Below are 22,092 nucleotides of genomic sequence, written 5' to 3' on the forward strand. Positions count from 1 at the left end.
CAGTGCATTCATTATCTCTTATTAGGACCTAAATAGTTTTTTTTCTTGCTGCTCTATCCCTTCAAAGTCTCACTGCTGTGTTTGTTTGCAAAGGTACTTCTCTGTTACAGTGAGAAAAAAATATCTAGTGTGTTAGAAATGTGCACATTTGGTTCCCCTTGGGGAGAACCCTTCCCTGATTATGCCTATCACAGGTAATTATTTGAGTATCTGAGTTGCCTTGCTCCTGGATTACAAGGGTTAAATATGACAAAATTCTCAAATATCTTAGCTTTGCACTAAGAGTAATATTAATGATAATAGAGGAAGAAATACAAAGCACGTCTCTGTTGCAGGAAGTAGTTTTAGTCTACTCAGCCATACCCCTGTGATTTCCCAGCCAGTTCACTTCTGCATTGCGTTGTCCAGAAGAGACAGTTTAATTAACTTTTCTTGAATAAACTGTCAGGTCCAACTCTTATTGAATACTTTCTCACTGCTTGCTCTGAAATGGTCCAACGAGTTGGAAAAAATCTCTGTCTTTTTTATGAAGTGTACACTTCAGCACTCGGTGAACCAGAAGTGATAGCTATCATAATTACCCATGGAGAAAGTAATTACTGCAAAATTAGAGATATTTCTTAGCCTTTTACCCCATTCTTTCTTTCATTTGACTTATTTTCTCCGTCCCTCAAAGCTCCACTCAGTAAAACAGTAAAAGAGTTCTCCATTGGAAAAAATACTTCTTCTGTTTAGTTAAATTAATGACTGAAAATTGGAACAAATGGCAGTAGCTGCAATGCATGGGAGCAAAACAGGACTTCAAGAAAAGCTCAGCAGGCGAGTAAGTCATGGAAGCTGCTGTGTCCTGCATGTTTGAATATATCACAACCCCCTTTGCACGAAACTGAAAATGGAACATGTGGGTTTAATGCAAATCCATTCCTTACCTTGGTTATTTGGGAAAACAAAACAAAACAAAAAAACTGTAAAAAAAGCACAAGTCCTATGAGGAGAGGCTGAGGGAGCTGGGGCTGTTCAGCCTGGAGAAGAGGAGACTCAGGGGAGACCTCATCACTCTCTACAACTACCTGAAGGGAGGGTGTAGCCAGGTGGGAGTTGGTCTCTTTTCCCAGGCAACTCTCAGCAAGACAAGAGGGCTCAGTCTTAAGCTGTGCCAGGGGAGGTTTAGGTTGGATATTAGAAAGAATTTCTTTCCAGAGAGGGTAATCAGCCATTGGAATGGGCTGCCCAGGGAAGTGGTGGATTCTCTATCCCTGGAGGTCTTTAAGATAAGACTGGATGTGGCATCAGTGCCATGGGCTGGGAACCACAGCGGGGTTGGATCAAGGGTTGGACTTGATGATCTCGGAGGTCCCTTCCAACCCAGCTGATTCTATGATTCTATGATTCTATGATTCTATGATTCTATGACAGTATTTCCCTTTACCAGGTGTGAATCTGAGAGAGTTGTCCCCCTCCAGCCCGTGGTGCTGCAGACACCTGCAGGGTTTGACCGTGTAATTGGCCGTTCCAAAGCGCTTTGCAAAGCCATCCATTACCTCCCCCAGCACACCCGCCCTGCTCTGGCAAATTGCTCATCCGTTTAATCACTGATCCCTTCCGTGCCACGACTCTGCATCGATATTTTACTTTGTTTGTAAACACACCAGTCACCTTCTGCCTCGCTGGCAGTTGATGCTGATCGCTCTGGTGCTTCAACATCAGCCATTTTTTCTGCAGGATATTGTGTATTTGTTGCATTTTGCTCCTGCGATACCATCCCTGTTTCGTGTCATTTGGTGTCCAACGAATCCTCGTTCTAAGGATTATTCCCAGCTGTTCGTTCTCACAGAATGTACTTGTCAATCACGGCTCTTGTTTGAAGCTCAGGAGAGCTCTCCTGCCAAAGGAGATACTGTAATCTCCCTCCACAACTAAATTCCGCCCCTTTGTGATGCCATTAGAGAATTTTTCCTTTTTATTTTTTTTTTCCTCCTTCTGCCAGGGGTGAGGAGCAAGTTACAATCTGCAAACTCTTCTGAAAGCCCACAGGGAATTAAAATCTGTAACACTAGAAAATCCTTTCTGTGCCTTTCTGGGTGGCAGATGCTCGCAGGGCAACCCCGAGAGGCACGAAGCACCTGCTTTTGTGTGCTCTGCTGAAAAAGAAAAAGAACTTTTTCCCTTAGCTGAAGGAGAGCCATCCATTAGGCAGAGCAGTGTGACAAGCCAAATCTGCTTCCAGATATTCCTTTTCTTGACAATTCCTCACTGTGTGTGAGGAATTGTGTTCATTGAACACGGCTTCAGACAGCATGAGGGATGTACCTCACAGACACCGTTGGAAGGGGGGGAGTTGACTGACAATAAAGGAAATAATTAAAATGAAAGTATTAAGCGGTGACAATTAGTGAGCTGAAGTGCTACTGCCAATGATAATGTTTTCAACCTAATTAAATTTTTGGCTCATTGAATATGACAAATACAAATGCAATTTGGGTATCTCCTTATTAGACTCAGAGTTTTAGACTGGAAATAACATGGGTTTGAATGTTGCCAATGAGGGCATTAATGAGGAAGTGCTAATCTTTTAGAGATCATAATGACAGTAATGGTAGTGGTTTCTTTCCTGCAGGTGCTGAGAGTCTCAGCACTGGAGAAAGGCTCCAGGTCACGTTGTGATTATTCAGGCGTATTTCAGGTACATTTTGGGAGGAGTATTAAAAGATTAAAAGTATGTAAAGCATAGCTGTGGACAGGAGGCTACTCTTCAAAACCAGAGAAACAGGGACAAATAGTAACAGGCTTAAACTGATGGAAAAAATCAAATATCTTTAAGCTTCCTGTAGTGGGAGGGGACTTGCAAAGTAATGGAGCTGATCACCTGGAGAGCTGCTGAGCTGCTGCCTTTGAAGAGCTCTCAGAAGTGGTTGTGCAGCTGCCTGTCAGGGCTGATTCTGGTGCCAGGAGCAACAACAGACCCCTTCTCATGGCTGAGCTGGACAAGACAACAATGTGAGCCTTTCCACAGCTTATTTTTACCTTGGTTGTCTCCTTCTGAGCCAAAATCGTCCTTTGTGGGAGTAGTTTTCTGTCTGTCATTACTCCTTAAGCAGGATTTGCTGCTCCAGCGCCTGTTGATTTTGGGTCCAAAGAAAACAAGCTGCTCTGATGCTCACATGCCTATTTCTTTCTGTGTTAGGAAGGGTAGTAAGACAAAACACATAGGTACAAAATATATCTGGAAAACTTGATAGATAAGAGGTGCTGGATTTGCTGGGTAGAAGGATATAATAATTTTTATTAGAGGTGCTTAGGCATGTTTATTTTCACATCTGAATGTCAGGATGGACTAAGGTTTATTAAAACTTGGTTATTTAATCCCTGTGATGAAACTTTGCTGATTTAAGCATGCACCTTGTGCAGAGCCCTGGGCAACTTGTAAATCACTGCCCAGGTTGGCACAGCTTTTAGCTAAGTGTGGTTTATATATTTTCCCAATAATAGTCTCTCAAAATAAAATTAAATAAATGAAAAATACAGGTAATTACAATAAAGAAAAAGCCCTATCTTAGAATCAAAATTACTTTAAAAGTTTTAGGTACTCTCTCCAGGTCAGTAATAGAATGCCATTAATGATAGATATGCTACAGGTGTTTTGGAAATAGAAATGGGACATTATGCTCAATTCTTTTCAGCTGAAAAAGATGTGAGGCAGAAACATATTTTAGTGAAAGAAACTGAATAAAAAGCACTTTTCTTTTGGAGCAATACTAGAAATAATGAAAAAGTTAAGTGAGATGATAACTGAAAGCACAAGAACATGAGGAATAGTGAGATTCTGAAAGTGAGTTGCTGTAATCACCCCAGGAAGGGCCATGTTCTTTAACTCTGCGTGGTTTCTTATCCCAAATAAGTCTCCTGTAGCTTCTCCAGTTGCCCTCCCAAGTTAGCTGCCTTTTAATAATGCCACTTAATAATGATATTAAAAACTAAGGAATATATGAATACAGTAGCAGAGCAAAGCAGCTTTGGGTGTCCTCATGTGAGTAGATGTAGTAATGGTTCAGATCACTTGGTCAAAAAAGTGAGCAGCAATGAGACAGATATAAATATGTGTGGAGCTGCATAAAGAAGCATTTCAGGAGTTATTGTCTGAGCCCACAGTCCAGAATAAGAGAATCAGCAAACCCTCAGCTCAGAAATGAAAATAAATCAATATGTGACCACAAAGTCTATTTTTCATGTTCGTGATGTATATGGAACTCAACATTCCCCAGTCAGCAACATCTCAGTAAAGCAAAGGACTTGAGATGGTTCCAAAAAGCCATGGAGGCAGAGGGACCAGTTCAGAGGCAGGGTGATTAAAGTGAACATCTCCCACTCATTAATGAAAGCAGCAGGATAGTGTTTGCAGTCACCCTGTGGAAGTAAATTCTTAGAGTTTTGCTTTGCACATCTCTTTTTCTCAAGAGCTTAAAGAAAAAGGTTTCTCTTCCAACACCCAAGCAGAAAATGAAGGACTCTAACATTTGCCTCAGCCAATGCACTTTTCACTTTTCTGTTCTTCCCGAACTGATTTCCTTTCTTGCACCAATCCTGATCTGCAAAGTGACCTCTCCTTGGAAATAATGACGATACTTACACATAATGTGCCTTAAGCATCAACTGTGGCATTAATTTTGATAAACACTATAAAGCCACATGTTGCCTGCCTTCTTTAACGCCGGTTTAATGAGAAATCAAGTTCCTCACGCTGCATCATGGATGCTTTTGTGCAGTTTGAGTTGTCCTCCAAAGCAGCAGCCGCTGGCAGAACCCAGGGCAGTGATTGCAGCTGTGCTCCAGCAACCCTTGCAATCCTTTTTTTTCCCCTCCCCGTTTGTACATTTGAGACGGACGATCAAGCAAGGACGTGGCTGTTTCTTTGCCACTGCTGCACTCAGAGCTCGTGTGAACCATCACACAGAAAATTGCTTTTCTTTCTCAGTTCATGTGCCCGACCTTGACAGCTTTGCCGTTCGCTGGGGCCGTTGCCATGGAAATGGGAGAACGATCGTTCTGTTGATATTGTTGCATAATTAAGGGTCGCTGAGACTGTTCAGGTCAAGGGATCATTTTCAGAGTTCAGCTCCTCGGGGGGGGGGGAGAATGTTACTCCACAGAAATTTTGTGCACGATTTGATGTGATTGTTACTTTGTCATCCTAAATTAAACCACGGGCCCCACTGACTTCAAGCTAAAAGCCAGAAATATTTGCCAAACCTACAGATTCCTACAGGAGGCTGCTTTTTTTCTGGGTGTTCCCAGGCTGCAGAACTACCAAGCCGTGGATTTCATTGCCACTTGTCTGCTAAAAATTTCTAAGTGGGTGTGTAATTGCCTCTGACCATTTTGAAATGTGTGTAGGACACAGTCACTTGTACTGGGAAAGGCTCTGGTGATGGATATTTGAGTCTCTCCAGGGTGTAACGAGCTCAGAAGGTTTTTCTCTTAAAAACCTTGATGTTTCTACAAGGAGAGTTTAAGAAAGGACAAATTGCAGCCTGTCCCATTTTTGATAGGCCATGTTTTCTAGATTATCAATAATTTTAATTGATCGCCTCCAGTCTTTCCAAAGGACCAAACTTTTGAAAACCCAAACCCCAACATGATGCTCCAGCACAAACATCATCAGCACAGAGCACAAAGTGGGGGCTACTTCATATTTTTAGCATTTTATGTTCCTGATTTGACATACCAGAGTAAGGAAAAAAAAAGCGTAATGTCTTTCCATCACTGAATGCAGCTTTATAAGTCTTAAAAAATAGATCTATAAACTGTGTTTCATTATAATTATAAATAATTAAACAAAACTGGCTCTGTATTAACACCTAATCCTGTGCTTTGAACAACTCTTGAGATATTTAGGGAAAAAAGGCCCCATCCACATTAACCTTCTGGTTTGGAGAGCCACCATAGATGTTCATTGCCACACTGTTCTTTATTTTTGCCACACTTTATTTTTGCACAGAGATTTTTGAAAGGTCTGTCTGCCTCTGGTTTGTGGCTCTTTGAGCAGGTCTATGCTTTTAACACACCCTTTCTTTTTCCCTCTGTGTCCTTTCTGAACAATCTGTGCCCTTTCATATCAATATTCCAGTCATGTGAATGCTTCCTTCAAATCTCCTGTTATGTAAGGAAAAGTGAACACTATGAGGTCCTTTTCATAACTTCTGTAATTTGACAATCCCTCTTTATTAGCACTGGGTCTGTCATCTTAGTTTACTGCCAGGAAAACAGAGATTTTCCCCACATGATACAATAACTATAAAAAAGATTGAGATGGCTGTAAATAGAGCAATAAGACTAATTTTCATTATGTTGTTTCAAGAAGACTTGCAGAGATTTAGCCAGTTAAAAGTAGTAAGAGCTGAGCTGATGCAGATTCATGGCTCACACTGACAACATACCCAGGGACAGAAAGCTGTCATGAGATGGAAGAAGTCCTGCACTGGGAGCTTGGAAAATGAATGAAACCACGGAGACTGTAGTGGAAGAAGTAATCAGGTGTAAATGTTGGAGGAAAAATGTAGGTGACATCTTGCCTTCTCCACTTGGCACCCACAGGCCCTTTCAGACACTTCCATTGCCTCATCCTTGAAAGAAAGAGGTGACAAGTTTTCTGGGAATAAACTGCCACAAGTTCCTTCTCCTGGGCTTAGTCCAGTGCAGATCTGGGCACAATGTCCCTGTTAGAAGGAGGGATCAGACTTGTTCTCACACATGCAGAGTGTCCAGAGCACCACTGCCTGTGCCTTTATTCTAAATGGTTGTACCCAAAAGGGTTGTGTCGCTGCTCAGCTGGGGTTGCTCTCAGCACACCTGCAGTGACTGTCTGACTGCAGATATTTGTGCTGCATGCTCCTTTAGCAGTTGCTATGGAAAAGGGAAAACATGTTCTCTTACACTGGGGCTCTTCCTGAGGTTCAAGTGATGCTTCAGGAGAAGCAGAGCATGAGAGGAAGCACAGGAATTGTTTTGATGATTGAAGCACAAATGTGCAACAAGACTATTCATCAGCAGCTGGTCCCAGCCACCTTTTAAAAATGGTGACTTCACTAAGAACAGAGAAGCTTTTGGGTGTCTCTTGGGAATGAGTTTGTGTAGAGCTGGGTGTGCTGTGGCACAAAGCTGCTCAGTGCAGGTCTCCTCATCCAAACCCAGTTATTGACACTTCTTGGCTGCATATGGGACATCCTCCCACTGTGATAATAAGCTCTTATTTTCTTTGATGCCTCAATGGCAAAGTTCACTGGAAAATTAGCTCTTACCTTGGGCTTGGGGATGGAGAAGCAGAGAATGCTGTCTCAGCAGCAGTGCAGTGAGAGAATTAGCAACAAAAATGGTTGGAGAAAGGAACTGCAGAAAAAGAATGGAAAAACCCCACTGCAAATTCAGTTCCTCTAGGGAAATCATAAACACTGAAAATTCGGCTTGCAAGGACATTATATTTTAATTCTTTATGTTTTTTTAATAGCTTACATTAAAGACAAGGAGAAGAACATGTTTTGGTTCAGTACTTATTGGGTTTTTTTGGGAGGAAGTATACTTTTTTTCTTTTGCAGTTTTAGAATCCAGAAGCAATGGAGGTGACATGGGACCTGACCTTTGGGAGGCCTTAGCAAGGCACAGATTCCTAAATCCCTGGTTAGGTGCTCAAGTCAAAAGTCAGCACTGCCAGTCCCTGGAATTGCCTTCTCAGTATTAAAATTCTTAAAGTAGCTCCATTTCTGGTCATGGTCTTAATTTTTTCAGGCTTGATGGGGATTTGAAATGAGACTTGAATTTCAGTCCCCGCTCTACTGAATATTTAATATAAATTCAGAAATATTAATAAAGCAAGGATTAGGTAGGACTCTCCTCTTTCAGGGAGTGCCTGGTGACTAATCTGTGGAGTTCACCTTCTCTCTCTGAGCCAGAGAATATTTAACTGTTTAATATAAGTGGAACAGGTTAAATAGGCAAGAATGAGAACCAAGCAGGGAGTCAAAATGCTTTTCTGGAAGGGAGGAAACTGCACTCCCTTAGACAGAAGAGTGACTTGAGCCCAGACCTCCATTATTCTGGGCAAATGCTGCGTTTTCCAAAGGCAGTTTTAGATTTTTGGGAAGGCCTGTGAGAGATGACACTACTTTGGCTACATCTTCCTCACTGTGAGGGTCTGTGGTTGAGAGTGTACAGAAAAGGAGTAATACCACCCCCCTTTCCACTCATGTGATTAAAATCAATCTGATTTAGTTGCTGTTGCAGCCTAAATTGCTTTTTTGTAGCTACAATACTTTTGATTATCAAGGTCTTCCTGGGTTATAAATGGCACTCATGAGAAAGCAATGATCTGAAGTGACTGTAAATTTATAGTTCTTGTTCAGTTTCACAGCATTATTTTGAAAGTGCAAATAACATTTGGGAAAATGGGAAATGGCCTCTGCAATTACCAGTACCTTTGTCTTTTTTTTATTATTATTATTTTTTTAATTTACAGTTGAGCCTAGAAGTCACCCAAGATTAGGCAAGGAAACATGTATGTGCTAATTAAAAGCCATTCCTTGTGCCATCAGCCTTATTGTCCATACAGCCAAGACAAAGTGGAGGAGGAGAAGGAGGTACAGGTATATTTGCAGGAGTTCATGAGCTACTGCTTGGTGTCAGGAGCAGAAGTAAAATCCATGCCTGTCCTTTCTAAGGTGAGAGCTCTACCCACTAGATCAAGATGTCTGGCAGAGTTCAGAGATTAATTTCTTTTAGTGAAACCCCCCAACACCTCCTCTGATGTCACTTGGTGCAGCGTGGGGAGTAAATTGGTTGCTAAGTTCAAAATGGGCCCGAGCTTTGGCTGCTCTGCTGAGCAGCTCACACCACCCTCAGTGCATTACTCTGCCAAGACTTCATTTTTCTCTCGAGGAGCCCGAGGAAGCTCATTCCTCTAGATTCCTGATGGTATCAGTGGCTGTGGATCAGCCCTGCGCTTTTATTGCTATTTAGTTCCCTAAAAAATATGAGTTGTTACCAATATCCTTCCATCTGTCTGTTTGACATCGGTGACAAGTCACCACCTAAACCTTCTTGGTGTTGGTTTTGCTCCTTGGAGCAACAAAAGGAGCTCCAGGGAGCAAAGTGAGCAGCAGCACAGGGTGCTCTCGTGGTCAGAGACCTGCTGTTCCTCTGACACCAGCCTGCTGTCCCTCAGACAAGGTGTGTGCTGAACTTGCATGAAAAACATTTCCATTCACAGGCAGAATTGCTGCCTGTGGCTTCCCAGCAGCTCTCCAGCTTCCAGCTTAGAAATGGATGAGTTCTGCTTGTTACAAATGGGAAACCGAAGGTTAATTCCATTTTTCCAGGCATTAGTCCGAAATGTTATTTACTGGTCTGGGGATTTATTTATTTTATACCAAGCACAAAGGATCTTGCTGGAAGTGACTTGTGAGGAGTTCAAGAAACAAGAGAGAAACTTCAGTTAAAAGACTTATTTGTCAACTTATCAATTTGGGTGAATTGTGGTGAAGGATTTCTGCCTTTCTTTTTTAGACAGCATTTCCTCCAATGATTACATAATCTTGGCTTATGGGTCTGAATTTAGTTCTTACTTCAACAGGCATCAGGGCTGAAAAGTGGATGTCAGAAGTCTTAAAAGGATTAGTGCTCCACATAGAACCAATAAAATTGATTTGTGAATTAGGGGGCCCCCTTCACAGAAGTAATAAAGTTTTCTTTCTGCGAGCAGTGAAATTTCTCTCTTGTAAGCTGTCAGTGGAGTCGTTCTGCCTTGGTGTGAGGTATCGACAGTGTGCTCGGGGCAACAGCAGAAAAGGGCAGAGATTAACTAAGGGGAAGGGAGCAATCACAATTGAGCAGAGCTGTTCCACACCAATTGCAAATACAATAAAACTGGAAGGCCCAACTGTGCTCTTGGAAAAACGTCCCTGGTAACTTTAGTAACAGTGCAATGATTTTATAGGATGCTGGTAATGAAAATACGTCTCAGAGGTGCTGAAAGCTGTAGTTCTTTCACACCGGGGCTTCAACGCAGCCGTGATAATTGTCCAACTCGGAAAACTTCCCTTCCTCTGCTGATTGATCAGTGCACACTCCAGGATTGCAGCTGGAGTAAAATGCCTGGCTCTGACTGAGCAAGATGTACAGAAAACATCAAAATCCTGCGCTGGACTGAATGTTAAAACAGAAGCAACTGAAAAAAAAACCGGTCGAAGAAATTCGGAGGGGAAGATCTCTGATGAGCAGGGTTTACCTCTCAGGAATTAGAATTAAGGTGTAAGAGGAGGAAAAGGGAAGAGGAAAAGGAAAGAAAACCACTTTTTTTTCAGCTGGAAATTAAAAGGGTGAATGCATGTTAAATGGATAGCTTAGAAATTAATGGATAATGTGTCTAAGGATATTTAAAAGACTCCACCTTGGCCCTCTGAAAGTGGGATTCCACTGTGAGTGCTGGGATTATGTGTGGATTTACAAGGACCTGCCACATCTGCAGAGCAGCCTCTGATGGCAGAGGATGTGGTGCTGTGCAGCACTAATTCATGGTTGCTTTTCAGCTTGGAAAAGCTGGCAAATCTGAACAAGTTGTGCCAAAGAAGTCTCTGTGACCCAACCAAAGAGATTCTTGGTGTTGGGGCAGAGTGAGAACAACCCTGAACCATAAACTGAATTGGTAGATAGGCTATGTACAGCTAATAATACCCCAAAGGCTTTTCCAGGTACTCTAGATATAAAAATTTATTCAGACTCAAAGTGTTTTTGTGTTTTCCAGAGGTTGTCCAAGTAATAACAGCTCTATACTTAAATATATGTATATATAGATAGGCAAGATAAAACAATAGAAAAGAGAAAAGAAATTTTTTACACTTGTTTTGCTTTGTTACAAATTAATTAATTCCGGGACTGATCCTTCAGTGTATTTAGGTGCAGAGAGACCAAAAGTTCACCTAATTTGGTGCTGTTAGACTGCAGAGGAGTGACAATATCTGAGCTTTTAAAAGTGTGTGTGAGAAACAGGCTGTTGGGTTCCTTCTGATTTCAAAGGCCAGAGCATGAGAACGAGCACACAGGAGAAATTTAGAGGGTCCTTTCTAAAGCAGTGGCCATTCTGTTTTCTGACACATTTGGGCACAAGAACAAAGAAAGATTTTAGCAGGGTTTTTGAAGTCCTAGTGGGGCTGAACCTCAGTATCTGCAAAGTAAGACCTGCTCCTGCCCCAAATTATTGCTTCATGTCACCCACTTTATAGACAATATAAAGCTCAAGTGATGCTAGTGACTTTTTTTTTTAGGTTGCACAGCTTAAGTCATGCATGGAGAAGTATTCCTTCTCCAAAAACAACATCTATTTGATTGTGCTCTATATCTTAGTGTACTAGAACTAATCTGCTAAAATATTCATGTGGAAAAGAAAAATGGGAATGGGAATAAGAAAAAAAATAAAGTATGTGCAGAGTGTCAGAATTAATGTACCTAGTGGAACATTAACTTTAGTATTTCTAAGATTTTTTAACCTTGCTACCTTAATGGTGTTCTGACACAGCATTTTACAGTTAGTATTTTTCTTTTTTAAAGTTCAAAGATAAAAAGAAATAAGGGTGGGAAGGGGAGGGGTAAGTGGAAGAAAATAAAAGAGCACCATAAACAATAGAGCTGAGTCCTTTGATTGGTGAGTAAAGCTTATAAATGTCTTGAATGAATAAAGTCATATGTAGGATGAAATTCAGAGCATGTAAGCATAGAAAATTATGCAATAATTAGGAAAAAAACTAATGAGATTTAAGTGAATCATATGCAGAGCTGACCCTTAGACAGTCTTAAATGAATTTCACCCTCACATGGCTGCTCGTCTAAATGAGTGTGCATGAAACATTAATACTTCTGCAAGGAAAATCCCATGTCTGTATTCTATTTTCATTTTTAGCTATGAATTTCTGCTGCACATGTGCTGAACTCTGGGCTTAGTAGCGAGCAGTCTTTATTAATACATGATTTTTAAAAGTATATGAGACATTTGTGATGTTAAAGGCCTCTAAAAATCCACTCCGTAAGAATGGTTTTGAAAATATTGAAATTGAGGGCCTGATTCTATTCTGCCCCCAACTACAAATTACAGATGAAGCTTTTTATGCTCTGACTCAAAACCAAACATTTGAAAACACTTTTGGCAACAAACCAGCTGGGGAAAATTATATTCCAAGCTGAAAAATATATAAAAACGGAGAGTGTGAGAATAAAAGAAAGAAGAAGAAGAAAAAAGGGTGGTTTGCAATGAAGACAGTTTTACAAGTGTAGATTAGATTAGATTTCTGCTGGATTAGAGCAGAAAATGGATGCAGGTGTTGCCCAAACCTCTGCTACAGGGTCCTGATGTCTCAGGGAGGTTTGGTTGCCCCTAATTCCTCTTGCAGATGAAGGAAGTGGAAAGTGGTTCTTTGGTGTTTGATGGAGACAGCTACGGATACACTCAGGAGATCTCACTGTGACCTCACAATTCTGAACCCAAAGCCTTTATTTTCTCTGTGGTTCCCTTTGTTTAGTCTTTATATAAAATCTGCTCCACGGAATTCAGCTGCTGCAAAAAACTTTCCGTGATTGTTTAATTCTCTGATTCTCAATTGAATTCTCAATTCATCTGCCACCATAACAAACACCCTGGACATAATAAACACCCTGTACATAACTCATTAAGGCAAAACCAAAAATCCCTCTTATATTCTCAGTGCTATTAACTTTCCAGCTGTCATACCACCTTCCACTGAAATTCTGCCAAGTTCCTCCAGACTAAGCAGAGTGAACATATATCAGTAGGGATCTCCAAGAAACACAAGCTATTTAAATATTTGATGTACTTTTCTCTGAATCAACTCTGAACGAGGCAGGGTGGTAGCAGAATAATGCTGAGGTGTTAGGGGATTTGCATTTGGCAGAGTTACATGTTTATTCCCATTTGTGGCAATCAAAAATCCCAAGCCACTTTCTGTAAGGGAAATACCGTGTTTTCTTGACTCAACTGTATACTGAGCATATATATTTTGGATGTGCTATACAGTGGATTTAGTTTTTCCTGTTTCTGCCCTCTTACAATTGCATCCTTGGTGACAAAACCATACTTCTCTGTAAACTGAAGATATGACTGCAACAGTTTTAGGACCATCTCTCCATCTCTTCCCCAGCACCCTCAGTTATTGACTCCCCATCTATATTAATCCCATGTGATACCAAGATTCTGTTATGCATATTTCCAGAGACGAAAAAAAAACAATTAAAAGGTTTGCCTGTGAAAAGAATTTCATGGCAAAGAGAGCTACACCCATCATGGGGGCTGAAATCTGACTGTCTCTCCACATTTGCTGTTCTCATTCTCTCTTTCAGACTGACAGCCAAAGCCGTCGCTGTTCTCTTACCCATCCTGGGAAGCTCGTGGATCTTTGGGATTTTGGCTGTCAATGCCCACACATTAGTATTTCAGTATATATTTGCTGTGTTCAATTCACTACAAGTAAGTACCTGGTGGGAAGGTTTCTGGCTACAGAACTGGTGCCGAGATCCAATTAAATGGATCATTAGTAACGTTTTCCAATGCTTGTGCTTATTGCATTTTTTTTTCCTGTGTTTTCCTTCCTCTGTCTTTTAAGCCTGTGTTGACCACACAGTGCTGGCAATAGCTTGTCTCTGAACAGAACTTGTATCCATCCCACTCCTTAGTGTTTCCAGTAGCAATAATTAAATAAATGAGACAGTGAGCTTGAGAAATGAAATTTATTCTTCCTGGGCCGTGTACCACGGGCAGGATTCTTCAGCAGAGATACCAGGCCAATTTTTCACTGTCAATTTAAGGCCTCATTACTGAGGCTGAATGAAAGTGAACAGAAGTTTGTGGGAAAGATCAAAAGTGGAGCACATGGCTCTTGCATGCAGGCAACTAGACCCTCATCTTCCTGCTACACCAATCCAGAAAAATAGCTCTGTCCAAGAAGGAATGTAAATATCTGCTCAGCTTTAAGCAGATATTTCGGTAGAGGCCTAAACCTATAGGTGTGTTACAGTTCTTTCCCAAATAATAATTACAAAGAGGAATCAAATAAACTCCTGTAAATCCTTTATTTTGTCTCGTGGACACAAAAAGAGTGAAATGGGGTTCTGCCCATAAGCTGATAAGAAAAGTTTCGATTTTCATCCAAAATAACAAAAAAAAAAGTAAGTTTGGCTGAATACTCCCCCCCAAAAATATAGAATTATTCTGGGAGGAAAAGAGGATGGGACTTTTTCACTTTGCATTGGACAAAAAGCCCACAGATAGCAAAATTCTGCTTTGAAAATTCTCCTAGTGCTTTTCTAGTGTGGAAAATACTGATCTGGTGTTTCCCAAATAGCACCTCCCTCTGCCCTGGTCTTTGCAAGCACAAACAAAAAGTTCTCTTGTTGTCATGAAAATGGAATTCCTGCCTATTTTTAGCCAGATTTTTTCCTTTAATACTGGAAGTTTAGGAGGTGCTTTCTTACAGGAAGAGTTCCAGACAAGCCTCATAGTTACCTAATGCTGCTGGTCTCTGCAGTGTCACTCAGGGCACAGTTTAGTGCACCCTGTGATATTTATAGATCTCCAGCTACCCAATAACTGCTCTGTATGACATTGCTGGATTTGATTCTTCACAGCCAGACCTCACCCTTCTCCCTTTTATCCGTTTCCAGGGATTTTTCATGTTCCTGTTTCACTGTCTTCTGAACTCAGAGGTATGTAACCAAATGGTGTCAACAAATTTGGTGTTAACACCTTGAAAGAATGTAAGTGCAGAACTAGAACAGACTCCCCATTATTGTTGTCTGCTCTGTCACTGATTGCCTTTTAATTAATACATGACTGTTACTGGCTTTGTAACTCCTGGCATTTTGGCCCGTGCTTGACATTTGTTTTAATTAGCATTTAAGAAAGGTTTGAAACAAATAAAAAGGATAAGAGGAGGCAGTTTCAGACTAAGGAGAGAAGCTCTCCTGAGGGCTGGAGGGGCTGAGCAGGGCACCCACTGCACTGCAAAGAGAGGATGCTTAAAAAATGGGAGCAGGACTCACTCTGGCAGTCCCTGTTGGGGCTCTGTTATGTCTGCAGCTCCGGAGAGGAAAATAATTATTCTCAGCAAAACATACTTTTGGACGTTGCTCATGCAGCCCTTCATGGGAAACCAAACAGAGTAGGAGATATTCCAGGTATTTTTCTTGGCAGGAAGCTCAGGTTTTCCTAGTGGACTGAGGCATCTTTTTGCATCAAGGCTGTGTTAGAGCAACTGGGATAAAGCCAGGGCAAGGTTGATGTAAATGGGGCTTGCAGCATCCCCTCCTCCTGTGACAGAGAGCAGAAAATGCTGCTCAGCATCATGTATTGCTGATAACAAATGTTTCTTATGAGAACCATTTCCAGCACGCTGCCAGGGGTACTGTGAAGGCACAAACAGCTCTGGTTCTCCCCCAGTTCTTTCTTCTGGATGTGATGAGTAGCTCTGCCCCATAACCTGCTGCTGCTTCCTATGTGACAGTAGCACTCCAGCTCTTCCCTGGAGATATTATTTATTACTATTTGCCAAACTATTCAGCCTCAGAGCATCATTTGATGTGATTTCTGCCACAATCAGTTTGGAGAGTCAGGACTGACTTGATCTTTTCTGAGATCAACTCAAATTAAGCAGGCAGCTTTAAAGGGAGGGAGGAAAAATATTTCTTCATTCCGTTCTCCCCCAGGGCTTAGAAAACTTGAAGCTTCAGATATTTTATATCAAATACAAATATTTGAATTGCTGAAGCTCATGAGGAATTAAATTCAGAAACTTTTCAGAATTTATATCCTCAAAAACCAGTTTACACATGGCTGATGTGAGCTGTCATTTTTGGAGAGCAAGCCTTACTGGCTCCATCATAGGCTGTGCATGTCTAAAATATTTCTTCAGCCAAGCAGCAGGAACTCTTCTCGAGAATATCTTTCTTACTGTAGAGGTAAAACTCAGGTATTGTACAGAGAAATCTGTAGATTGGGTGTAGAAGTACTTGGGTAAAAACGGGTTTTATTCCCAGTGCACCCAAAGAGAAATGCACACGTATTATAAAGAAGCACAGCAGAATGAACCAAGATAGTCTGAAAAGTTGTTCTTGATCTCAACATCATAACACTGTTCACTCACTTCCAGCCAATAATCCCAGATAAATCTCACCTATTTGCCTAAAGAATGCCTGTCCCACCATCCTTTCTTTGTGCAGCTGATTATTTTCACCGTGGTGAAGAATATTCCTACATCTCTAGGGAGTTACATCTTTAAATAATTCGGTTTACAACGGGCTGGCAGCTGGTTTACATCCTTGTGGCATCTGGATATATCAGGGCTGTGTGAGCTCCAGGGAGAGCCTGCCTGAACAGGGGACCTTGTGGTCCAGCCTGGGGCTGTATATTTAGTTAGAAAATGTGCAAATGTCCTGGTGAGCTGCTGAAATCAGTACAGTGGCACTTCATGAAACTGTTCAAACCAGGACTGCAAATGCTGGGAATGTATGTTTATATGCACTGGGTTTTTTTACTTTTATTATTTTCTTTTTTTTTTTTTAATGAGATGAATGGTCACATCTCGGAAAAGTAAAGTTAAATTTTAAAATAAGACCATAAATATAAAGAAAAGTGTGGAGAGGTGGATTTTTTCTTGTTTATTAGCACAGTGACGTTGATGTGGAGGAAGGATAACGGGGAAACGATTGTAGGCTCCCCCTGTGAAAATGAACATAACTTTTACAAAGGAAATCTTCTACCTGGTTTCACTTTTCCCCCCATAGGTCAGAGCTGCCTTTAAGCACAAAACCAAGGTCTGGTCCCTCACCAGTAGTTCCACTCGTAACATCAATGTGAAACCCTTCAATTCAGACATTGTGAGTATTCCTCCTTTCCCCCCCCCCTTTTTATTTGAAAGTGTTCCACATTAAATTCTGTTGGAAAGAACAGGACGTGAAAAGGCAAATATGTATTTTTAGTCCTAACCTAATGCATGGTGTAGACAGGTGGAATCAGCAAGCATTAAGTTGCAGCTACAATACCTGTTTTGAAAGCAAAGGACAAAATTCTGCTTTCTGGTAAACTATCAAATAAAAGTAAACAGAGGTTTATGAACCCTGGAGTGTAATTTATGAACTCTGGAGTTCAATCAGATCATTCCCACCAATTGTAATGGACCTTTGCATTCCAGCAGTGTATTGCTCCGATGATGATGATGGTTTTTTGATAGGGCATTCTTACATTTAAACCTGAGGGATGAACTCTTAAGGCAACACGTAAATACGCTTTTATCCTTCTCCTTAAATTGCCTAGAGGCAAAAGACATTTGTTTTTATGAAGAACCAGACACCTGAAGTGATAGACATTATTAAGTTATCATTGCCAATCACCTTAGATCCTGGCAATAAACTGTTCAAAAATCCTTTATGGCATATGCTCCCAAGCCCCTGTGACAACACTGTAATGTAAAGAGATGCTTTCAGAGCTTTTATTTCATCCGGGCAAGAGTGGTCTGGCGAAATAAATAAATCTATTTTCTATACTATTTTGCTTTCCAGATGACTGGGAACAGGCCAGGCACAAACCCCACCAAGCTGAACACCTGGGATAAAAGCACCAACTCAGCCAACCGTGTTGATTTGTCAGCAGTGTGACAGTGACACCAGTGACACCTCGGAGAAAATCAAGCCATACATTCAGGACCTCTGACACCACGTCCACCAGCTTTTTCTCACTGTTTGTAACAGTAGAAAACTGCTTTATTTTTTATAATCACTGCCTAATAAATCGGGAATTGCCATGTTGTTTTGTCGAGTAAATAGCCCTCATCTGCTTGCCTTCAGAACTGTAGCATGTTCCACCCCTTGGCTCTTTGCAATACCTGTAAAAATAACCAGCACAAATATACACTGGATGGTTTTGTCAGCAATGATGAAAACACTAGGTATGCAAAAAGGGCTTATTGCTCTCTGAATCATTCCAGCTCCCAGGACTGAGGAAAGGCAACATACCTCTGGAAAGATGGATTTTTATGCCCTGAAATGAAATGCTTCCCATTGGGGTGTTGTAATGGGGCTATTCCAGGCTCGCTGTGCTCTCCCTGTTTACATTTATTACCTTACAGAATCCAGTTATTGAAGTGAAGTTTATTCAAAATAGTATGGTGATTAATTTAAATGCTACAGGGAAGCCAGGACTTGAGGGAGAAGCAGGTTCCAGCTACTCCACTCCCAGTGTGGGCATGGATTAGCAAAGCTAATACACAAATATGTCTGTATGCACATAAAGAGCGCACGTAACATGTAAATCTCCTGTATGTGGTCCATTAGTATTTTAGATCTTCCTGTTGACACCTTTTCTATCAGAGGCAGAAATGGCTAAGGTTGTCCTCTAGCAGCCCAGAGCCTCTGTATTGCTGATTTGTGTCTGCTGACATATCTCAATACAAATTATTCCACTGCTTTGCCTGGAGCCTTGGGATGCAATCAACAGCTGTCCATCAAGTGCATTTCTTAAACTCTCTGCAGCTTTTAGAAATCAAAACCTGGCACTGTGACTTATCTTCCTGCTTTTACTGGTCCTTTCAAGACACTGAATTCCTACCACAAAGATGAAACACAATGATACACTGTGAAGACAGCCAGCCTACAAATAAGTCTATGAATTGTTACCTACAGACAGCTTTTAAATAAGTCTCTGCAGTCTCCTCTGTGGTTTTAAACTCTGCTCAGCACTTAATAGCTGCTGTTTTAGTACTGCTGTGAAGTACCTCTAAGGAGAAAAAATACACTCTACTGTTTGTTTGGAGCAGTGTTTTGTAGGTTCTCAGGGTGGTGTTTGGAGCACAAGGGAGTTCAGCCTCGCTGTGCCAACCACGCACCTTCCCCAGCTGGAGGAAAGCAGGGTTTAAGTCCTGGGGCTGGTCAGAGTCCCTGAGTGTGTTCCTTGCTCTAGGACTTAGCAGCCAGGGTCTCCAGAAAAATTTCCAAAGATGAGATTCCCCTCCCCTTGTCTCCTTATCCCCACCTCATCCTTGTTTGGAGTAGCTCTCCCCATAACAGGCTGGGTATACTGGTTTGGAGGAATCACCAAGGTAATTAGCTTTCCTAATACACTGAGGTATCAAAGTACTACAACAAGCAAAAAATATGCAAATCTTCAGCCTCACGTTTTGCAAAGAGGTTTTGTGATGATTTTTTTTGTTGTTTTTACCTGAATTAAATGTTTGTACCTTCAGCAGCTCAGATCGTTTCTGGTCCCAGTGAATCCAGCCAGATATCTGCTATTGACTTCCAAGAGAACAGGTATTTACATCCTAATGTGCAGAGTGGAAATTTTCTGCTGGATAGTAAATTTATCAAAAATAAAATAAAATTAAATTGATCTTTAGGGAACAGGAAACATCCATCGATTGGGACTGAATGTGGTGAAGTGTTTAATCCTAAAGACATGGAATTGAAAATTTTGAAAAACTTTCTGCATTTCATTTCTGTTTGATCCCAAATTAAGTTTTGTTCATGTTTCTTTCCTGCACTAAGAAAAATTATCTTTTTTGTTTGGACCAACCTTTTCTCCCCTTTCCCCTTCCTGGCCAAGAATTTTTGTTGTGGTCCCCAAACTGAAACCCCAAACCCCATCCAAGTAAGTCTGGGACTACAAATTAAAACATTCTAAAGAAATTATCTTATTTGCACCAAATCTATGCTGGATTTCTGCAGCTGGAACAGAGCAGAATGTGGCATAGTGCATATCACACATATACATGCATAAAATATATAGGCTTTAATCTCGTGTTTCCTAATGCTAAATAACTCCAACTGTTGACAACTAACTCCAAATGGAGGGTCACTAAAAGCTAAATGTGTAAATGTCTATGTCTTTATTTTGGCTTTTGTGTATGGCTTTTTCCTACCTTTTCTGCACTGCTCTGTCTCAGCTCTGCAAATATATGGACTTTTCGTGGCCTGAAAATATTTTCTTTTGCCCCAAAAGACACAGTGGACGGAGCCCTTGGAATGTATGCAGGAGATTGTAACAGAGCAGTACTGTGAGAACAGAGTTCAGAGTTTGTATTGTGTGCAGACAACATATTTAAGCATAGTTTTTGTACTGGAGCAAATGAGCTTTTTTACTGTGGGTCTGTTTTTTTGGTTTGTTTTTGGTTTTTTTACACTGTGACCAGAGATTTAGATTGAAACCCTCCTCGATCACTTCTCTTCTGATCATTGTATCATAGCACAAACAGTTCTGTGAGTGAACCAGACAACAAATAAAAGCTTTTTTTAAAAATCTTAATTTTGAGAGTATTCCCCTCTAGGTAATTTTCATTGCCTGCATTCCCTCCTGTGCTGATGTTTATTGGTCACCTCTGTCACTGCCCAAAATCCATTTGAAAAAACCCCTGACATACCAATGACAGCACAAAATGACAGTGGCGTAAAGGGCTGAATGAGTTTTCCATCCAGGTGTGCCCTATTTTAAAATTGTTCTCCAAAAACAAGACGAGCATGGAAATGTATTTGGCTTTATCCTTTTGAATGTGACATAGATGTATTGTGTGTTGAGGGAGCATTTGTTATCCTGTATCTCCAGAGATCCACTGTGGATAACCTGCATCCCGTGATTTAACTGTTGAACGTGGCTCGTGAAAGAGTTTATCTTGTTGGTTGTGTCCCAGGAGCAGGAGCACTGTATTTATAATGCTGCACTGGGGATGGGGTTTCTTCTGTTTTTGATAAACCAGTAAAAAAATCCACATGTTGCCATCTAAGACCATTCTTTTTGTTTGATTCAATGTGTTTTTGTTGGTACTGAATGCAGCAAATGTACTGAACAAGAAGTGTTCGAATGAATCTCTAAACAATCTCTTCCTGTCCTCAATCTTTTGAAGCTTGAAAATCTTGCAGTTTATTTATGGGCTTGTATATAGCAGCTATTGCAATATTTTTTTTCGGGACAGCATCATTTTGTCAACAGTATCAAAGCTTAATTGAATGAGATGTGAGTTTTAAAAATAGGTAATGTAGCGAGACTGACTTTGCCAGTAAACAGTAAAATAATTCAGTTTTGTTGTTTTTTTCCCCTCAAATAAATAAGAAATATTAATTTCCTAAAAGAACTTTGTATTTGTTAAGATTATTCTGAAGCTTTGGCTCTAGGACTGGTTTCACTCTGTAGCAGGGCAAAGGGTCACAATGAAACAAATTATAAAAATGGGGATTTCTTTAACTGATGCATCTTGTATTAAAACTTTACCACTATTGCACTTTTACCTGAAAAGGACAATGTAAATCCAAAGATGTTACATCTCAATGGACAAGCAGCTCCATCAGAGGGATGCAATCCTGCAGCTCAGGTTTTCAAGGTTAAAGCTGGTTCTGTGATGATTAATAGGCTGCCAGCTGCCTCCTGCACAGGTGTGTAGATGTGGTGGGGTGTGTGATGGAAAATAACTAGAGCAATTATATCCTGAAAAATTAAAGATTGGAATTTGGATGAGGAAGGTTTTTCATCCTCTTTCCATACCTATTCAAATAAACCTTTGTATCCCTTCAAATCATATAGCAAGGCATGCATAAAAGAAAGCTTTCTTGCTCTGCTGTGAAACACAGAGGTTATTAACATTTATCATCCATGACAGAATAATAAATTAGATAATTTTGGCACTGGTTTACATCATGTTTGCCTTTAAAAATACTTTCATTATATCTATGTTATGCTTGGATGGCTCCGTGTAATATGTCACGGATAGTTATTGCTATAATTGCCCTTGTTCACACAATTTTCCCTCTCAATAATCCCATATGTTCTTGGAATTTGGAGGCCATATTTCATCTTGTCAAGGATGATTACAGTGCCACTGACATCAGTATCTTCACCAGGTGCTGACACAAGACAGGAAAATGGAGTCATAAGGGACTTCTAAGCACTGTTCAGCATCTTTACCAAACACCTTCCTTGACCAGTGGCTGATTTGCTCAAGGTAGTTCCCACCAGAGCAGTTTTAGGCTGTCTAATTTACCTATACCAAAGGCAACTGGAATTTT

The 22,092-nt window shown here is 40.8% G+C and overlaps 1 protein-coding gene across 1 annotated transcript in view; it reads left to right on the plus strand.

Annotated features, from left to right (window-relative positions):
- ADGRD1 (adhesion G protein-coupled receptor D1) overlaps positions 1-18,204 on the plus strand; it is a 139,978-nt gene extending 121,774 nt beyond the window's left edge. The window contains exons 22-25 of the mRNA XM_027689655.1: positions 13,393-13,519; positions 14,713-14,754; positions 16,831-16,923; positions 17,605-18,204. Coding sequence (XP_027545456.1) covers positions 13,393-13,519; positions 14,713-14,754; positions 16,831-16,923; positions 17,605-17,700 — 358 coding nt within the window. The 3' untranslated portion in view covers positions 17,701-18,204. The remainder of the gene's footprint in view (positions 1-13,392; positions 13,520-14,712; positions 14,755-16,830; positions 16,924-17,604) is intronic.
- Positions 18,205-22,092: the final 3,888 nt, after the last annotated feature.

Source organism: Neopelma chrysocephalum, unplaced genomic scaffold (genome assembly GCF_003984885.1).
Source record: "Neopelma chrysocephalum unplaced genomic scaffold, ASM398488v2 Primary Assembly neopelma1_77, whole genome shotgun sequence".
Classification (NCBI taxonomy): domain Eukaryota; kingdom Metazoa; phylum Chordata; class Aves; order Passeriformes; family Pipridae; genus Neopelma; species Neopelma chrysocephalum.